Raw genomic sequence first — 15,140 nt, forward strand, 5'->3', positions numbered from 1 at the left:
TCATTTCGGAGATGTGGCCGATAAAACTGTAGATACATATCCTGAATATACAATATAGTATATATGTGAGGAATGGGGGTAGCTATGCGGGTAGAAACACACCGCGGAGACCTTCACTCAGGTATTAACGGAATTGATACCGACATTCGACATTCTGATAGATAGTGTGGGACGCTTAAAATACCTGTATAATTAGAACCTATGGAGGACGCTTGTTACGTGCTTCTTCTTACTCTTCCCTTTTCAGGTGCAAGTACTTTCAGGCGCGCACAGCAGGTCGGACACGCACGCACATACGCACATACGCACACGAATATACAGTGGGATTAGGGGTCGTGTAGGGTTGGACTATAGAGTGGGATTAGGGGTCGTGTAGGGTTGGACTATACATCGGGATTAGGGGTCGTGTAGGGTTGGACTTTACATCGGGATTAGGGGTCGTGTAGTGTTGGACTATAGAGTGGGATTAGGAGTCGCGTAAGGTCGGACTATACATCGAGATTAGGGGTCGTGTATGGTTGGACTATATAGTGGGATTAGGGGTCGCGTAGGGTTGGACTATACATCGGGATCAGGGGTCGTTTAGGGTTGGACTATACATCGGGATTAGGGGTCGTGTAGGGTTGGACTATACATCGGGATTAGGTGTCGTGTAGGGTTGGACTATACATCGAGATTAGGGGTCGTGTAGGGTTGGACTATACAGTGGGATTAGGGGTCGTGTAGGGTTGGACTATACATCGGGATTAGAGGTCGTTTAGGGTTGGACTATACATCGGGATTAGGGGTCGTTTAGGGTTGGACTATACATCGGGATTAGGGGTCGTGTAAGGTCGGACTATACAACGGGATTAGGGGTCGTGTTGGGTTGGACTATACATCGGGATTAGGGGTCGTGTAGGGTAGGTCTATACATCGGGATTAGGGGTCGTGTAGGGTAGGTCTATACATCGGGATTAGGGGTCGTTTAGGGTTGGACTATACATCGGGATTAGGGATCGTGTAGGGTTGGACTATAGAGTGGGATAAGGGGGTCGTGTAAGGTCGGACTATACAACGGGATTAGGGGTCGTGTAGGGTTGGACTATACATCGAGATTAGGGGTCGTGTAAGGTTGGACTATATAGTGGGCTTAGGGGTCGTGTAGGGTTGGACTATATAGTGGGATTAGGGGTCGTGTAGGGTTCGACTATACATCGGGATTAGGAGTCGCGTAAGGTTGGACTATACATCGGGATTAGGCGTCGTGTAGGGTTGGACTATACATCGGGATTAGGCGTCGTGTAGGGTTGGACTATACATCGGGATTAGGGGTCGTGTAGGGTAGGTCTATACATCGGGATTAGGGGTCGTTTAGGGTTGGACTATATAGTGGGGTTAGGGGTCGTGTAGGGTTGGACTATATAGTGGGATTAGGGGTCGTGTAGGGTTGGACTATACAGTGGGATTAGGGGTCGTGTAAGGTCGGACTATACATCGGGATTAGGGGTCGTTTAGGGTTGGAGTATACAGTGGGATTAGGAGTCGCGTAAGGTCGGACTATACATCGGGATTAGGGTCCGTGTAGGGTTGGACTATACATCGGGATTAAGGGTCGTGTAGGGTCGACCTATACAGTGGGATTAGGGGTCGTTTAGGGTTGGACTATACATCGGGATTAGGGGTCGTGTAGGGTTGGACTATACATCGGGATTAGGGGTCGTGTAAGGTTGGACTATACATCGGGATTAGGGGTCGTGTAGGGTCGACCTAAACAGTGGGATTAGGCGTCGTTTAGGGTTGGACTATACATCGGGATTAGGGGTCGTTTAGGGTTGGACTATACATCGGGATTAGGGGTCGTGTTGGGTTGGATTATACAGTGGGATTAGGGGTCGCGTAAGGTTGGACTATGCAGTGGGATTAGGGGTCGTGTTGGGTTGGAATATACATCGGGATTAGGGGTCGTGTATGGTCGGACTATACAGTGGGATTAGGGGTCGCGTAAGGTCGGACTATGCAGCGGGATTAGGGGTCGTGTAAGCATAAACTACACAGTGGGATTAAGGGGTCGTGTAGGGATCAAGCCCACATAACATTGTACCCAACTCAACGTAATTTTACGTAAACATAACTCTACAAATTGCGCATATTATTTTACATTCTGGCGCCGAGAGGGACCGTGCACAGTTCGACTGACACACGGAGAGAACTATGTATGTTCCACGTACATGCATCAAAGATGAAGGAACAGAATAACATTTCTTATGTTGGAATAAGTGCGCTCTCTCGAATATGATACGCAATAGAACTTGTAAGTGCTATTTTCCTGTCAGAGAGTTAATGTTTTCCTAGGTTCACCCGTATGGCAGTTCCGAGACGTCAATCTAGAGTAACTATTTGTTCTGGAATTTAGTTACATTTCCCACCATGTCCGTGTTAAATGTCAAAGATTGTTTGGCAATCTCCTACCAAGTCAAAATATCATCTCCTAATTCGTGCGACCAGATAAGTGGTTTTATCACGACCCAGAGTCAACAGAGGGGTGTCACAAGCCTACCCCGTGGCTGATCCGAGGGACATGGCAAGGCTCACATAGATTTAGGTCCATAGCTTTCCCAATCACTTATCGTTATGCATGCGTTCTGACCTCAGGTCCCTCCGCATCCAGGGGGTCCTCCACGAAACAGAAAAATCCTAAACACGAAAAGCGTTTTCATTATGGTTAAACGTGATCTGTTCAGCTCAGATGAGGTCAGTGACCTCGCTACAGTACCGGGCAGTAACTAAGTTGCACTATTCATGTATTGCCGCGTTCATTTTCATCTGTAGAATCCAAGTATAGACATGTATATTTGCAGCGGTAGACAGTATCAAACATTATAATTATTAATGCGAAAAAAAGGATAGTTTTTATATGGAGTATTTGGATGGATCACAGTTAAATCTGTTATGGGCGGTGATGGAGTAGGCTACTGATTACAGCGTTCGTCTGTCACGCCCAAGGCCCGGGTTCGACTCCTCACGTGTTCAATGGTGTTCCCCGCCGTGATATTGATGACAAATTGCTAACGGCGTAAAACCACATTGTACTCTCTGGATATGATAACGTGTACGTGAGTGTATATTGACGATGTGTTCGATGCCATGTTGTAGTGGGCCATAATGCATGATCTTCATTCACTCACTCACTCACTCACTCGTTGGCGTGTGGTGACACTATCGACTGTCGCATGACCGACAGTCTCACTTGTTGATGGACACAAATGTCAGAAGCGATTACATTATAGAGGTTGCCACTTTGCAGCTATTATTACATGGCATAAAACCTCATTTATTCATTCCTTGATGGAAATCGACGTCGTTGTAAATATCCTTTACACTCAGTAGCATGTTTGGGGGTGCACCACAGCGGCATCCATCTTATACCTGCATCCCCTTGTGCTCTCCTCCCGGCGCGACGGGAACATCCGGGGTAGAATAGGACTTCAGCAACCCATGTTTGCTGTAAAAAGTGACAATGCTTGTAAGAGGCAACTAACGGGATCGGGTGGTCAGGCTCGTTGACTTGGTTGATGCATGTCATCGTATCCCAATTGCGTGGATCGATTCCCATTATGTCAATCACTGGATTGTCTGGCCCATATATATATTATATATTTACTGGTGGCCGCCATATAGCCGGAATATTGCTGAGTGCGGCGTTAAACAACTAACACGCTGTGATATAACTGAAATACTGTTAAAAGCGGCGTGAAACGAAATTCACTTCCACACTGTCAGCGGCCGTCCGTAGCAGCGCTTTACGCATTCGTTGCGGAAGGAACAGGGACCATATTCCGGTATGATCTTTGGGTTGGAAGCATAGGCCATAGTGAAAGAAGCAAATTTCATCTTTCACCTTAATAACTTTTAACAATGAGTTAACAATATCTACCTTACTGCAAGGAACGTATACCTATTCCTTGTTTCTTTCAGATGGTGTGTGTGGCGAGCGGCGATCACTGGGGCAAATGGTCGAAGTGGAGCGCGTGCTCGCGCACGTGCGATGGTGGCGCCACCTACCAGATGAGAAAGTGCATGAGGAGTTATCGGTCCGTCCAATATGATTGTACCGGGAAAAGCATCAGATACGCCACGTGCAACAACGAAGTAAGTCTGAATTTAGTGTCGAGTCAAACCAACCTTACTGTCGTCTCCTCCGATCTGATCAGGGGTACTTGATACCAAATCTGCCACAAAAACACGTTTCGCTACTACAGCTCTTAACTGACGTCATTACGCAGTTAGCGAGCTGAATATTCATTGAAAATCAACATGTCGCTCCGTTGAAACACATGGTTTTATTGTGTGATACAGCCCCCGGAGAGCGGAAGGTCGGTAGTTCGATCCCCGGCCGCGTCATACCAAATGGCATTTAAAGATAGTACTTGTTATTACCCTGTCTTGCGCTCGCCATCAAGGGGATAAAACAAAGAATGTTCGGCTCGGAGACAGTATAATGTGTCTGAGATTGGTATTCATGGCTATCACTATGAAACTGGCAATAGTTCGGACTAGTACAAGCAGACACACCCACGCATGACATTTCCTCTGATTATGGACGCTGTCACCTGTGTTTGTCACTGAGGTTGTTGAAGACCTGCATCACTTTGTGACCTGCTTCACTTTGTGTTTTCCACATTTAGTTCAAAACGTCAATGCCAGAGAATAACCAGTCTCAATTATCGCTGAAACAAATTCGATAGGGCGTAAAAGTCAAATAGTGATGTAAATTATATGAATGGACTACTGAAAATCAGTGATGACACACTTGCATTCCGTGATATAAAGCGGCGTTAAACCCAATTCACTCACACTCACTTGTAAAGTCTAACGTTCCATCCCTGACCATCATCGAGGATCGAGTAACTTGCTGTGGCATTAGAGTAGAGTCTCTGTCAGAGACAGAATTCCAACGTTCTCAATATTCTTCGTCATTAAAGACTAATCAGGTCCACTCATTTCATATACCATTTAGCCGATAAACGAGCACCTTGTATAAGATGTACTATCTCCGCTGTGCTGGCGCCGGGGTGACGATGCAAGTAATCCCTCCCCTCTTATCCTGGCTATCAGCTGGTCATGCTCTGCATCAGCACCAACTGACCCCCACCCCATCAACCAGACAATTTGTCCACTGCTACAATCTTGACTCAATCACTCGGTTCAATTCTAAAGGCAATGTAAGCTGCATACTGTATTTTAATGGGATGCAAATTATAACGTGATCTGGAGACGATTTGCAAGATGTTCAACAAATGAGACCGTTGATACACAGTCATGAACGGAATCACTATGCTTGAGAACTGGGTTGTCGAGGAGCCAGACACGAGGTGACGATGCCCAATTTCATCCTAAGGAGTATAAAATTATCTGATTTCGCTGATCGAGTCGATCAAACATGTATATCTTGACACGAAAGATTTGCAAAGATCGTAAACGATGTAGCAGTTTTTTCAGTCGATATCACCAAGCCGCGTGGACTAGGAGAAAATTACGTTCACTAGAAATTGACTTCTGATATGAAAGGATATAGCTGTTTGGGTTCTTTTAACCTAATTCTCTCTCCAAAGATGATAGTTCCACAGTTATGGTGTTCTGATCGAACAAGTTGCCTTAGTGTATTCAGTTTACCGTCTATGGACAATAGAAGCATATGGCTAGAACACGGGACAGTTTCTTATGAACAGAGTTATGTGTGGTAGAGAGTAAACTGCCGAATATATGACATATATTACCCTGCAAGATATCGAATAAAAATCAAAAGGGCACTCCCAACATGGTTATGAACTAAGCATAGATTCCTGTACCATATCGCGAAAAGAGTCTAACGCAATGCAAGGACAAAAACAGTCCAGAACCATTAGTCCGAGATGCTACAGTGTTAATGGAGACTTTCCTGCGGGGAGTTTATAAATAAAATAGTGTACACACAAAAGCGTGACGTCACGACTGGTAACACGAAGGTGTGTACAACGTATATAATTTGGGTTCTGACTTTGCATAATTTCCAACAAATATATCATATACAATTTCTTTATAAGAATATGAAAGATACAATATAAGTATTATTCCATTGAAATTGACTTTTTCAGCCCTGTGCACCAGGCTCCCTTGACTTTAGAGAACAACAATGCGCGGCATATAACGACGAAAGTTACGGAGGCAAGTTCTACCGCTGGCATCCCTATACAGACAGGAAGAACCCATGCGCCCTCTACTGCGTAGCGTCAGGGCCGAGAACTCTCGCCCTACTTGCACCTAAAGTTTTAGACGGGACGAGATGCAGAGACAAAGCATTGGACATGTGCATCAATGGCACTTGCATGGTAGGTTGGCGGATAAATATTCTCTCATAAGGAACGTTTGCTCACATCCACCTTCAAATTCAACAATTTACACATTTGTTTTAGGCAGTCACCATAGTATCGCCTCTCGGTGTACGTGCGTGATCGTGGGTTCGAATCCCAGATTGTGCCCTAGGTTTTGATTATTTTTCTGGGCCTTAAGCATATTTGGGCTTGTAGGATTCACCAAAATAGTAAGCGTCCAAGACATCCATCACTTTAATGTTTCATCTCACATCAAGCGGACACGCCGTGACTGAAATACTGTTCAAAGCGGCGTTAAACCAAACCCACTCACTCGCTCACATAGTTCAATATCTGTGCGTATATACCGATATGCAGTATTGGAATTTTGTTAATTTTTTTAATAGAGGATGCATGGTTCAGAGATATCAAGATGAATGTCGCCAAAAAGAAGTGTTCGACTATGCATGTGTATCATTTTGGCCTGGTCGTAAAATGGTCAACACTGACCCTTTATTGAATGCCCGGCTCTGGGATAACGCCACATGTTCAATAACCATCATTTTCTGTTTCAGTCAGTTGGATGCGACCACAGACTTGGCTCGAACAAGCATTTTGACTTGTGCGGTCTGTGCGGCGGCAGTAATGCGTGCCTGAAAACTAAAGGGGTGTTCCACTGGGTGGAGGCGGGTCTCTCTCATTGCTCCGCCTCCTGTGGTGTAGGTAACACACTCCTCTCGTCTTATATTCCATTATATATCCTTAGCACTGATTGGTAGAATCAATGTGTGGGGAGGGTCTCGATCATTGCTCCGCCTCCTGTGGTGTAGGTAACACACTCCTCTCGTCTTATATTCCATTATATATCCTTATCACTGATTGGTAGAATCAATGTGTGGGGGAGGGTCTCTCTCATTGCTCCGCCACCTGTGGTGTAGGTAACTCACTCCTCTCGTCTTATATTCCATTATATATCCTTATCACTGATTGGTAGAATCAATGTGTGGGGGAGGGTCTCGCTCAAAGCTCCGCCCCCTGTGGTGTAGGTAACACTCTCCTCTCGTCTTATATTCTTATCACTGATTGGTTGAAACAATGTTGGGGTGAGTCTCTCATTTTTTTCCCTCCCATTGTGTAGGTAACACACCCCTTCTCGTCTTATATTCCATTATATATCCTTATCACTGATTGGTAGATACAATGTTTGGGAGAGTCTCTCATTGTTTCCCCTCCTATTGTGTAGGTAACAGTCTCCTCTGGTCTTATATGTCATTATACATTTTAGCACTGATTGGTAGAAACACCCTTGAGGCGTGTCTCCTTATTCCATCACATGTGATGTAGTAACACCCCAATTGCATGGGCCGATGCTCGTGATATCAATCACTGTATCTTCTGGCCCAGACTCGATTATTTACAGACTGCCGTCATATAGCTGGAATATTGCTGAGTGCGGCTTTAAACAACAAGCAAACAAAAGTAGCACCCGCCCTTCTACACTGCAATATTACCATAGCATGGTACCTTCCGCACGTCTTCCCTGTGTGATGTAGGACTATCCCATCTGTAACACTGAGCCTGAGCCAAGCAAGCCACTTGCATGCTCACCGACCCAGGCCGTCACACTGTGTCCACCCGATCCCCATTTAGTTAGCTCTACGCATGACGCTTGAATCCCCAAGGGTGTTAGTGAGGGTTGCTCTTGTTTCACACACGGTACGCATTACTATCAATGGTAGGTTTTGGGGAAAAATGTAGCATCCCAGTATATGTAAGAAGAAGAAGAATATTTATTGTACAAGACACCCACAGGAGGCAGGGTACAAAACATGAACATGACTAATTAAAACATTGACATACAAAACAGAATACAAATATTGCTATGATTATATTGTTAGGGAGGAGATGCAGATTTTCTTTGCCTGAACATTTTGTGAATGAAATTAGATATAATTTTTAGTATCTTAGTATTTTTAGTATAATTTTAATTTAGTATGTATTCAAATATTTAATTTCAGAAATTATATCTTAGAAACTACATAGTAAAATGTTCTTTCAACTGAAGTAGGAGTCAATGAATGGTCTATTCGAAACTGGCAGCTTGTGGTTAACTTACGGTTTCAAATAAGCTTTGAACATTCATTTAACGTTATCTTGGAAATCCGGCCCTGCCAAAGATAATGTTTAACCCCTTTGAAGACAGCTACATCTTGCATAGATTGCCCATAAGCTCAGTGCAAACCTGGGTTGAAGTATTGAGATCAGTGTTAAGTTGTCGAGAGAGCCTGGCTATAAGTATGGGATATGCAGGCATGTAGATCAGTATAGAAAACTGGGGTCAGGGACTCTTGGAGAAATGTTTTATGTATAGACTGGACCAAAACACGAGTTTATGATGCGTGTTTACAGCCCATTAAATCAGAATTATAGGTACAGTTTAGGAGCCTTAAGGGTTTAGCGACTGAATGCTTCGTTGTCGGCAATATTTGCTTATGCTTGAAGTATCAAGACCTTGTGTGATATCTCGATACTTTACGGCGCGATATGTGTGCTTTGCAATCATTATATTCTTACATCGAGGGTACTATAAACCTTTTTATTCAATATACATTACTGTAATAGTGAGGAATATGTTCACCTGCTGCAGCTCAAGGTGTTAACACTGTCGACAGCCGTGTCACAATCTTTGTACTCGGATGATGAATGTGCGCTCTTGTGAAGGCGTTCACACGACCTTTGACCTTAATTGCATTTAGTGCATACCACCGGTGTTCCACAGCGCATATGCAAACACGGGGCTTCGCCCTGCAGACCGCCGTCTTTACAGGTATACGTCAAGTTTGTAGCTTTCCGTCTTGGCGTGTATTGAGAGGACGCTATTCTTGTTTTTAACATGTGTACGCAAATATAATAAATATGTTCGCAGTGAAATTTACGTGTAGGTAAATTAAGTAGAAATCCGAGTTCAAAAGTTGTACAAACTTTTATACCTGGTTGGAATTCTACCTGGTTAATTAACGCTGATCTCTGAATTTCCAGCACTTCAGCCATAGAAATAGCTGTCTGGGACATAACGAATTATTTGTTTTTCGGTACTCATCCTCCTTTCTTTTTAACCAATAACAATATATGATTGTTGTTTCCTGTGGTGATTTATGATCGTGAAGGGGCGGGCGGTAGTTTCCCAATATGAGCCCACCCCCCAACCCGCACCCCACACACACACCTAAAACCAACATCCCCATATAGGCTGAATGTTAAGAGCGGAGTGAATCTTCGCATAATCACCCTTACCATGATCTGGTACTTGAACACAAACATGTATCAAACTCACAGTTTAGCAAATTCAAGAACAAATATGAATATATGTGAGTCTTTTGAAACGAGAATAGCTTATTTAAAAAATTACCTGTTCGTCCATTGTATAATGACATTGGAAATATAATTTTTTTTTTTTTTTGCGGGCTCAAGGCTGCGGCATGTAGCATTCTATTTCTGTGACCACGTCAACCAGGAACTATCTCAGCCTATCTGGCTATGTTTAAGCTGAAACTGCATGTGTACAGGAAGATTGATATGGGGTGCACCATTCACATCCATGATACAAGGGTATGAAAGGCTTATGAAGTCACAACTCTGTTATTACGACTAACCGAGGAGCAAATAGTCACTTGAAGGCTGAAGAGACTACAAGTCTCACATACTGGTGACATTCTTTCATCCACCCATCCATCCATCCATCCATCCATCCATCAACCCATACGTTTATGCACTGCACGCACCCACCCAAACACACACACACCCAACCACGCACGCACGCACGCACGCACACACACACACACACACACGCACACACACGAACTCACTCACCCGCGCACACACACTCTCACACATTCACACACACTTCTGGTCCCAGCACACCCAGATTCCCTTGATTATGTCAATGGTTGTTCTTACTGTCCACTGTCCGCCACTGGTTACAGTCGAATGCAGTGTAAATAAAACATCGTTGTTAAAATGTTCTAAAGCGGAGGGAAGTGTATTTTTAATATCTAAGTCCAACATTTATTTATTTATTTATTTGTTTATTTCGTTACTTGTTTGTTTTTGTTTTGTTTTTATTGGGTGAGGTATAACTATAACGGTTTAAACACTCGTGATATAAGTATGCACCTCTGATAAATCAAAGTCAGTTCCTGTGCTGTTGCCTCAATCCCACACAAGATCAATCGTTTTGTTGCGGTTCAGATATCATTAGGGCGTCCACCACCTCATTGAAGCTCTTGAGAATGTCAGTAGGAAGATATTATCAATGTAAGTTTCATATGTTCGAGAGCCAATGGTCTGTTGAATTGATCTTACGGACCATGGTTTGTGGTGATATTATCTGCACAACTAATCAATGTCTGTTTATTTTCAACCTGGATATGCCGTGTCTGTTTTAAGTATGGTAGATATATTCGCCGGAGGCTTAGCAGGTTAATTGTGACGAGTGATGACTTTAACCCTAATTAACCTACATAGCCATCTAGAGTATCCTTTTACTTTAGTTTCTCTGAATTACTAATGGTGTTAATGTCGTTGGCACAGAATCACCATCGGAACTAGCTGTCGTGGATTTATACTACTCATAATAGGTTAAGGACCATCCGATTCTTTCATAATTCCATAGTTAGCCTGTCATGTCATGTAATACGAAAACATCGAATGGTCCTTTACTTATTTTGAGTGGTATATAAACTGGGGCGGGGTTTTAATAATCTGTTTTGAATGTACACGGTAATCCAAAATGGGGTTAAACATGTATACGAATACCATATGCTGAACAATCTTTCTAGCTTTAACAGAGCATTCATCACCAGGAATATCATTATTTTACCCATATTAGTGTTGACAACTGATTGCTCAGTTAAAGCAAAATGATGTCACGTAATTAGAAAAAAAGATCGACTGTTGTTTTTCTTCATTTATCTTAATTTTCTTCCTTCTCTGACACTGTGTGATAATTAGAATAGTCTATTGAAACTCAGGAATTCCGCTAGGGTACATTATTCGCTCACTCGGGGACACAGAACTCCACTGGGTGCTTCACAGTCTCCAATGTTCACCCCACCTGAAGAAATCATACGAACAAAGCATATGTTTATCGAGAGACCTGTTACACTCGTTGCCCTGTTTCTGCAGCACCATGCCAGGCTCCCCCCAAACCCTCTCTACTGTAGATATGTAGGTGTACTCCCCCTTTCCCGTCACACAGCATCACACAGCGCTGTCGTTCGAGATGCACGACTTCGTGTGATTAATAAACATGAGTGACATCAGGCACACGCCTTGAGTTCATCCACCTTGATCCTGTGTGTGAGGACTACCGATCTGTATTACAAACTGGAATGTTTACATTTTTCTACATAAAATGGGTTGTAGCCTCAAACAACCCTAGACAACACCTGGGCCCGTTCCCCAAAGCGATCGTGAGGCTTAGTCTGTCTAAGTCTATAATAAAATATGGGAGTTATGATCACTTAGCGCTACGATCGCTTTGTGGAGCGGGTCCAGTTGATGAATAGGGTGCACGCTCTTCAGCCTATATTATGTTTTAAACCCGTGGATTCCTCGTTAGAGTTGGTCCCACCAACCTATGCTGGTCCTAAGCGGCGACTTAATGAATCTGACCGCCTCCGTGGTCTAGTGGTAGAGCGTCTGCCCGTAGAGCCGAAGGTCCGCGGTTCGATCCCCGATCGCGTCATACTAAAGGATGTTAAAGGATGGTACTTGTTGTTACCCTGAAGGATGGTACTTGTTGTTACCCTGCCTGGCATTCGGCATTAAGGGTAAAACAAAGACTGGTCGGCACAGCGTTAGTATACTGTGCCTTGGTGGGGTATCATGTTATCACATGGTATCTCAGTGGGCTAGCACTATAAATCGGTACAGTCCGGCCTAGTACAAGCAGCCACACACACGCACAGACGTGCACGTCGCTACATAAGTGCAATAATCTTGGAAGCGACATTAAACCCCATTTCACCTCACCTGACTTAATCAATCGGGTGGGCAGGTCCGGTGACTGGGTTGACTGAGTGTCACCGTACCACGATGGCGTGGTCCGTTGCTCACAATATCATTCGTCATATAGCTTGAAATACGGAGTGTGGCGTTACAAAACAAACAAACTATTTAACTGGTTTCGTTTGGTGACTAATTGTATGTTATGTGTTTGTGCAGGTATCGTGAGCTCTGTGTTCAAGTGCCGGGATCGAAACACGCATAAAAACGTCAAGGATTACAAGTGCCTCCACAGAAACAAGCCCACTGGAAGGATGAAGCAGTGCTTTATCAGAAAATGTCCCCCATCGTAAGTTAGTCCTTTATAGTGTGTGAAACAGTTTACATTCGTAGATGTTACTTCGAGTAAACAGTTTACATTAGTAGGTGTTACTTCGGGTAAACAGTTTACATTCGCAGATGTTACATTCGTAGATGTTACTTCGGGCAAACAGTTTACATTCGTAGGTGTTACTTCGGGTAAACAGTTTACATTCGTAGATGTTACTTCGAGTAAACAGTTTACATTAGTAGGTGTTACTTCGGGTAAACAGTTTACATTCGCAGATGTTACATTCGTAGATGTTACTTCGGGCAAACAGTTTACATTAGTAGGTGTTACTTCGGGTAAACAGTTTACATTCGTAGATGTTACTTCGGGAAACAGTTTGCATTCGTAGGTGTTACTTCGGCTAAACAGATTACATTCGTAGATGTTACTTCGGCTAAACAGTTTACATTCGTAGATGTTACTTCGGCTAAACAGTTTGCATTCGTAGATGTTACTTCGGGTAAACAGTTTGCATTCGTAGATGTCACTTCGGCTAAACAGTATACATTCGTAGATGTTACTTCGGGTAAACAGTTTACATTCGTAGATGTTACTTCGGGTAAACAGTTTGTATTCGTAGGTGTTACTTCGGGGAAACAGTTTACATTCATAGTTGTTACTTCGTGGAAACAGTTAACATTCATTGATGTTACTTCGGGGAAACAGTTAACATTCATTGATGTTACTTCGTGGAAACAGTTAACATTTATTGATGTTATTTCGTTGAAACAGTTTACATTCATTGATGTTACTCCGGGGAAACAGTTAACATTCATTGATGTTACTTCGGGGAAACAGTTAACATTCATTGATGTTACTCCGGGGAAACAGTTTACATTCATTGATGTTACTTCGGGGAAACAGTTAACATTCATTGATGTTACTTCGGGGAAACAGATTGTCCGTAACATGTTCCCGAAATCACACGCTAAACCAATTTGTTTTCGAAGTAACGAAGCACATGGAAATATATTTGTTTTTGAACTTACGGAGTACAGGTCAAGTTATATTTTGAAGAGTAAAACCGGGTCTTAAGCTGATGTCCGAATGTATTGGGTTGAATAAATGTAAGACGTAGCCAAAAAGCATCTCATTCACCAAAATTCCATTTTCACCTTTTACGGGCATATTAAGGTAGGGTGAGGGAGTCGTGAAGCCTATTTCTGCTGTCCCCTGTCGTGATATTGCTGAACTATTGCTGAAGGGCCTTCACACACTACCGATGTACCTCGCCGGGACTAAACCGGAGGAAAAAAATAACAACGGCGAGAAAATCGTGGGAGTTCTGTCGAGAAAGCACTTGAAAAATCAAAATTGAGCGTTGCTATACCAATATAGTACCGGCGTTCCCGTTGTGATACCGTTGTGATACCGTTGTCCTACCGATGTTGTGCTACCGAATACTACTTTTCTGTCACCTTGGAGTTACCGATGCGCAGCCGATGTTATACCGATGTACCACTGCTGACCGGAGCTGTAGCGGAGTGATACCGTTGCCCTGCCGATGTGACGGTGGAGCTCCGGTATCACATCGGCGGCGCATTGGTACTACTTCGGTGGTATTCGGTAGTACTACGGTATCACATCGGTACCAGTACGGTACACATTATGGCCACCGGGGAGCCGCCGATCCATTACGGGGCGCTACCGGTGTTCTACCGACATTAACGAAGCCTTACCCCAGCACTGCCGTTGTACTGCCGTTGTAGTCCCGTTGCTCGCCCCGGCAGCGCAACGGCGGAAATTTTTGAGCATGTTCAAAAACTTCTACCGTCGCCTGCCGTTGCCAAATTTTTCGCCAGTGTTTGGACGATGTCCTAACGATGTACTGTCGTTCTTAGCGATGAGATACAGCTGCGCTGCCGTACTAGTACCGATCCCCGAAATTCGCCAAATTTGTGCTTCGGTATGGATCCGGCGACCCAAATCGTCTCGGTTTGACTGGGCGGCGTAAAGCCGACCTCTCCCAGTTAAATGTATATAGCATATTTTCTGCCCTTTCCAGGTGGAAGATTCCCCCTTGGAGCACGTGCAGTCACACGTGCGGAGGCGGGTTTGAGTTCCGAGATGTCCGGTGCATGGACATGATGACCAGTGGTCAGCTGGAGCGCGTGGAGGACCGCTTCTGTCCTGGACCCAAGCCATCCACGTCCAAGCCTTGCAATACCTTCATCTGCCCCAAGTGGTATGCGGGTGAGTGGTCTCCGGTAGGTAGCTCCCCGCAACTGATATACTTGTATATATCCTCTATGGGGATCTCTCGCAGGCTAACGTCACCACACACCTGATATACCTGTACATATCCTCTATGGGGATCTCTCGCATGCTAACGTCACCACACAACTGATATACTTGTATATATCCTCTATGGGGATCTTTCACAGGCTAACGTCACCACACACCCGATATACTTGTATATATCCTCTATGGGG

At 44.0% G+C, this 15,140-nt stretch overlaps 1 protein-coding gene across 2 annotated transcripts in view; it reads left to right on the top strand.

Moving 5' to 3' along the window:
* The window catches only part of LOC139448838 (protein madd-4-like), a 127,213-nt gene that overhangs the window by 80,417 nt on the left and 31,656 nt on the right, over positions 1-15,140 (top strand). For both annotated transcript variants that reach the window (XM_071230395.1, XM_071230451.1), the window contains exons 2-6: positions 3,958-4,131; positions 6,117-6,350; positions 6,908-7,055; positions 12,558-12,687; positions 14,714-14,915. In XM_071230395.1, the coding sequence (XP_071086496.1) occupies positions 3,958-4,131; positions 6,117-6,350; positions 6,908-7,055; positions 12,558-12,687; positions 14,714-14,915 (888 nt within the window). The remainder of the gene's footprint in view (positions 1-3,957; positions 4,132-6,116; positions 6,351-6,907; positions 7,056-12,557; positions 12,688-14,713; positions 14,916-15,140) is intronic.

Source organism: Haliotis cracherodii, unplaced genomic scaffold, assembly GCF_022045235.1.
Source record: "Haliotis cracherodii isolate W230 unplaced genomic scaffold, xgHalCrac1.p SCAF_1, whole genome shotgun sequence".
Taxonomy (NCBI): Eukaryota; Metazoa; Mollusca; class Gastropoda; order Lepetellida; family Haliotidae; genus Haliotis; species Haliotis cracherodii.